The sequence below is a fragment of the Cyphomyrmex costatus genome, unplaced genomic scaffold, assembly GCF_001594065.2.
Source record: "Cyphomyrmex costatus isolate MS0001 unplaced genomic scaffold, Ccosl1.0 scaffold1060, whole genome shotgun sequence".
Classification (NCBI taxonomy): Eukaryota; Metazoa; Arthropoda; class Insecta; order Hymenoptera; family Formicidae; genus Cyphomyrmex; species Cyphomyrmex costatus.
In genome coordinates, this window is record NW_017275020.1 from 966 (window position 1) to 6,982 (window position 6,017).

General features: G+C 42.4%; 2 protein-coding genes across 2 annotated transcripts; both read right to left on the minus strand.

The window, feature by feature from the left end:
* Window positions 1–4,617: 4,617 nt before the first annotated feature.
* LOC108775280 (uncharacterized) lies at window positions 4,618–5,196 on the minus strand. The gene has a single exon (XM_018541596.1). It carries the CDS (start codon window positions 5,194–5,196, stop codon window positions 4,618–4,620), a length of 579 nt encoding a protein of 192 aa, XP_018397098.1.
* Window positions 5,197–5,216: 20 nt separating this feature from the next.
* LOC108775291 (uncharacterized) lies at window positions 5,217–5,672 on the minus strand. Its single transcript, XM_018541607.1, has one exon. The coding sequence runs from the start codon at window positions 5,670–5,672 to the stop codon at window positions 5,217–5,219; it is 456 nt and encodes a 151-aa protein (XP_018397109.1).
* Between the last annotated feature and the right edge of the window lie 345 nt (window positions 5,673–6,017).

The window sequence follows — 6,017 nt, forward strand, 5'->3', positions numbered from 1 at the left end:
TGGAAGCCGGGACGAAACGCCAACTTGTGATATTCTTCGCAATCTTATTTTTCACAAGATAGATTTATCATTGCTTTAATATTGGTTAAAATTTTAATATATGTCTTTCAACATATTATTAAGATCCAATAAGATGCTATAAGCATCTAAAATTGTTAGATTGCTTGTCAATTTAACTAAAGTGATATTACCGCGGTAGTTGTTTAGAGTTGTGTTGTAAATCTGAAAAAATTTTCGGCATGCGATTGAGTGAACTACATACGCAGTATATAACTTCACACATTATACTAACAACAATTGTAATCTAGCTTTGACCGTTAATGGCTTTGCTTCGTGCTTCCTTTCTTCTTATTATTGTTTATCAATAAGTACGGTCGTAAAAAGATTCTTATATTTATTTTAAACATATATTATCTATTGATTGATGTGAAATCATTGAGTAATATTACATTAATATCTATAAATAAAATTTGACGAAATTCCGTTATTAAGAAATCGTGCAGATAATAATCGATCAACATGCTTAATTTTTTACTATCAAAATTTTAATTGGATGATTAGTAATGAAGACATGATGTCAGAGCTAAAGATGAAAACTCACGAAGGCTGGCATCAATAAAGGAAATCCAAAGAGACTGATCGGTTGATGAGCCTATCTCAAGGTGGCCTTTTTATCAGATGTCGCAGTATACAGCCAAGCATCTAAAAAGTCAGCGCGATGCTGGCTTACGTCACGATAAGTGGCAGATAAATCACGACCGGTGCTATAAAACGTATATAAACACGATTTCGTTAACTCTCCCGCGTTCTTTGCACGCGCACGCATATATGCGTGAGCGTATGCTACTCATCCACGGCACACATACATGCATATCGCGGAAATGTGCATCACGACCGTAACAGTCAAGGTGATTATTTAGCTACCGATCTTATCGGCTCTTTACAGCGATGTTGAGTTGGAGAATGCCTACGGGTCTTATTTATTAAAATCCTCGACGTGTGTTATACGCCGCGAAGTGATTTTTACACGAGTAACGAAGAACACGCGGGCTGTACCGGGTCATTTTAAATGTATGACTAGTCTCAAATTTTTTCGAAACAAGGATAAGTCTTAAAAATAAAAAAAATTTTATTAAGAATTTAAATCATCTTAAAATGATATCGAAAGTCAAATTTTCAGAAGTTTTAAGAACCGTGTAAACTTGGAAACATAGTTTATGATTTTTGAAAAATTACTTAACTCTTTTTAAAAATACTTAATAATCAGACAAAGATTATTTACTAATTATGGTTTCAAAATAAATTGACATGTGTGGATTACATAGATAATAGCATGTAATATTTAAAAAAAACTAATAAATTGGAGATGAAATCGACTTTTGTACGATTAATATTATTAGTGATTTGTGGTGCAATAAAAGGCTTAAAATTGTTTAATGTGGTAATAGTTTCTATCTAATTATTCAAAGGAGTCCATGAAATTTTGCAAATATTTAATTACCGAACTGTTATGTCCAAGCTCCGATTCTGAGAAAAGCTACGGAAGGGCGTAACGAACTTTACCCGAAATTCGGTCACATACGATCCCCAAATTTCTGAAGGGACAACAGAGGAGCGCAATCGAATTCGGACTCCCGCGGGTACACACCGTGGAGTGTCTTGCGAATCATACGTATATTTAAATGCTCCGAAAAGTGAGACAGTATCCCGAAAGAGACACTATAGGTTTGTTCGCGTCGCTTGCTCTAAATGAACCTAGAGAGCACTTGGATTACAGGTAAGATGGCGGTAGGAGCAGTGAGAGATTCAGATGATCCAACGTTCAGCAACACAAACGGATTGGAACAGATTAGGACAAGCCTCAAGCCTGTGCTACTGTGTGCAAATCCGTCCCAATCCATTTTAAAACAGATCTTAACAGTATAAAAGAATTTGTTTTTAAAGTAGAGAAAGAAATATACAATTCTCTGCTTTACAAACACATTTCGTCGATATGACGGATTTCCTAATACCTCTATAGTCATCAACTTTAACGCTTAATATCTCGGTTTACGGAACCGTCCTAACGTTTTTTCTTACAGATTCTTTCGTTTTGTACAAAAACGCGTCAAATAAGCCTAATTTAATCAAAATTGGAGATGGTTATCATATTCTAAACAATTACCTTCAGTTATTACGCATGCGCGCGTTGTTATGCTTTAACAGCACTACCTTCTGAGGTGAGACAAATAGAGCGTGCTCTGAATTGTTTCTTGGAGTACACTCTAACGCGACATGAACGTCGTGAACATTTAGCAACCATATTAGTTCCGGTGACGCGAACGTATTGGAGCGCGAGGAGCATGTTGCAGCGTGCGACGCGAACAAACCTTACGACACCCTTTTCCGTGAGCGGCATGAACGTCGGTCCTTTAAATTTTAGGTCAGGGAACTTAATCCCTATGACCTAGGAGTGGAACTGTGCGATCTATGGGCTTAAGGGGAAGTAGGGAAAGAATATAAGTAAGGGGTTAAATAAAATTTAAGCGATTTTACATTTGAGACAATTATTCTTAAATATTTATTAATTACAAAAAAGGAAATTAGAAATAAATAAAAACAAATGAATGATAAATTATTATTAGGTATATAACTTGAAACCCGCCCTCTAGCAATAAATAGCTGTAGCTTTGATAATCGTCAACTATAATCGCTGAACAAAGGCATCATTTATAGTTTGGACCTTTGTCAATAATATTCAGTATATAAAAGTTTGTGTTTGTGACAACAACATAGTTGTTCACTGCGAAGAAGATGTCTGAATTTCAACCAAAAAAGCATCATTTGCGCGAAGCTTTGCTTTTCAGTTTCAATTTGAAGAAAACTACTGCTGAATCTCATCGAATGCTTGTTGAAGTTTATAAGGAACTTGCTCTATCTGAAACAACTTGCAAGGAATGGTTTCGACGATTCAAACTTGGTGATTTTAACACGAATGATAAAGTACGTCATCGATACAGAACTGCAAGCAATGGTGGATGAAGATCCACGTTAAACACAAAATCAATTCGCAGAAACGTTGAATGTTACTCAAGCAGCTATTTCCAAGCGTTTAAAAGCCATGAGAAAGATATACAAGGTAGAAAGATGGGTACCATATGAATTGAAAGAGAGAGACATCGGAAGGCGAAAAACCATCTCCGAAATGCTGCTTGCAAGGCAAAAAAGAAAGGGGTTTTTGCATCGAATTGTGACTGGCAATGAAAAGTGGATCTATTTCGATAATCCCAAACGTCGGAAAACAATTTACGATTCAGACCAACCATCGTCATCGACGCCAAAACGGAATATTCATGGGAAGCAGGCTATGCTCTGTACTTGATGGGACCAGAAGGGTGTAGTGTACCATGAGCTGTTGAAATCTGGTCAAACAGTCACAGGAGATCCTCTACCAACAACAAATAATCCGTTTGAGCCAAGCATTGCGCAAAAAACGACCAGAATATGAGACAAGACAGAATAAATGTGATCTTGCTTCACGACAACGCTCGACCTCACGTCACGAAACTCGTTAAGGAAACGTTAGAAGCACTTCGCTGGGAAGTGCTAGCCCATGCGGCTTATTCACCAGACTGCCCCTTCCGACTACCACTTGTTTCGGTCAATGGCACACGCACTTGCAGAGAAACACTTCAACTCTTATGAAAGCGTCGAAAAATGGGTCTCTAACTGGATTGCCTCTAAAGATGAGTCGTTTTTTCGCTGTGGGATCTGCTTATTACCAGAAAAATAGGAAAAAGTCATATCTAACGATGACCAATACTTTGATTGATAAATTCTTTTTACTTATTTTTTAAATAAAAACTTAATTTTGGCAAAAAAAAAGGGCGAGTTTCAAGTTATACACTTTTTTTTTAACATTGGGAAATGCATTACTCATACCCTCCCTCTTCGGAGGAAGAGGGGAGGGTTATGTCGGACTCTCCTCCGGATACCATGGCATCCGGAGGCCTACCGACTAAAACCCAACGGGGACCTATCCTAGCGTTAGGTGGAACCAGCTCCGGAACTCTACAATGTAACACATCAGAGCCGGCCCCCGCAAATCGCGAACGCGAGCCTATCCTAATGATGCGAGGAGATCCCACCTCCTCGCACTCTTCCTGACACGCCGTCAAGGAGACATCAGGCCCTCGCCCGATGCCCCCAGCGCCCAGGGCTCAAGACCTCTCCAAATTAAAGTTGAAGAGGAGAGGTCCTCCGCCAACAACCACAACTTAGGCTATAGGACCCCCCCAAGTTACAGATGAAGAGGAGGGGTCCCATATCGGGCCTGCCCTAACCGCAAAGTCACCATTGCATCAACCTGCTAGTCAGTTTGACGCTGTGCCCTTCCTTATAGCCACAGAAAGGGGGAACACTGCTATCCAGCTCCCCCAGCGCGACTTACCTCTAGGACCAGCTACTCCACTAGTCGGTGCAGCTGGTCGCTTCCTTAAAGCTAAGAAGGGGGGGACGACACCACACCTGGTGTCTCGGATCCCCTCCCAACGCTACCTCCTGGATGTCCGTAACAGATTACGGAGGTTGCGGGTTAATATCCCGACTTCCTCTCCGCCTAACATCACCCCACGGTAGTTAGACCTCCCTGAGCAGAGAAGAAATCTTCCCCGAAGTTTTCACCCTACCTTTCTTCTTCTTCATCCTATTTGGGATGCTCACCGATCCTCCCTCTTGAGCAGACGAAGAATAGTCGCTGCCACCACTTGTCGAAACCGACTCACAACCCAAGCTGCCAACTCTATGGTTTACCTCCTTACCTTTGTGCTCACACACTATACAGTGAAATCGCGAAACGCAATCCCTTGCTCGATGACTTAGTTGTCCACACTTATAGTAAGAGGTGGTAAAATCCCTCTCGCTCTTACATTGCGATCTAATGTGACCGACCTCCAAACACTTGTGACACTGAAGTGGCCTTGCCGGAAACAACTCCACCCGCACCACCGTCAAACCGAAGCTAATCTTCCCTTCCTTACAAACAGCCTTAACCGCCACCACGGGAAGACGAATCCACATCGCACCCAAATCACCTGTAGCAAGAGTAATCTTTCCCATCCTTACTTTATCTCTGCTACACATACCTACCTGTAGGATACTCTCCAAGACCTCTTTGTCGATGGAATCCTCCAAATTGGTAATCCGAATGTCGGCCATTACTTCCGGACGTGATACCGTCACCCCTCCTTATCTTTGAGGACTTCTTTCAGTTTGGTCGCCAAATGGTCGGCCTTACTACTCGAGTCCTCCCCTCCGAGCTCAAGGAGCAAATCTCCTGTTCTAGTTTTCCTAGGAAAGATATCCCCTATTTTTAACGGCTTAATATCCACTCCCGCTTTGGCCACACGCATGGCCTCTGCGTATGTGGTACCCTCTCTGCAAGCTATCTGAATAGCAGATAGCTTAGTAATCTTCCTGCCAGTTCCGGGTTTGACTGCCCTCTGTTTAATCTGCGGAATTTCAACCGAAGAAGAAGACCTCCGCTGCCGCCTACCAACGATCCTTGTCCATGGAACTTCCTTCTTCGGGACGTCAACTACAGGCCGAGCGACCTTAACGTCAACGTGCTCAACGCCTACCTTGTCACCAGAGGTATCGCAACTCAAGTCCTCAGCATTGCACTCTTTCACCATGTCCTCATGCATCTCACAAAGAGTCCTGCAGGCCAGACAAAGTCCCCTCCAAACATTGAATATCTACCTCCTCCCTCCTGTCATCGCCAGTAATAGGCACTGCCAGCGACTGAGTCTCACCACCAGTCGCGCCCCCCCTCCCCACACACAATGGGGTCCTCATCTCTGCTGTGATATACACGCACACCCGTGCGCGCCCACACACACACACACACACACACACACACACACACACACACACACACACACACACACACACACACACATCCTTCCACCCACCCACCCACACACACACACACACACACGCACGCACGCACGCACGCACGCACGCACGCACACGGGATC

Coding starts and splice junctions, on each gene's coding strand:
- LOC108775291 (XM_018541607.1), bottom strand. CDS start 5,672: ATGGTGAAAGAGTGCAATGCTGAGGACTTGAGTTGCGATACCTCTGGT.
- LOC108775280 (XM_018541596.1), bottom strand. CDS start 5,196: ATGGCCGACATTCGGATTACCAATTTGGAGGATTCCATCGACAAAGAG.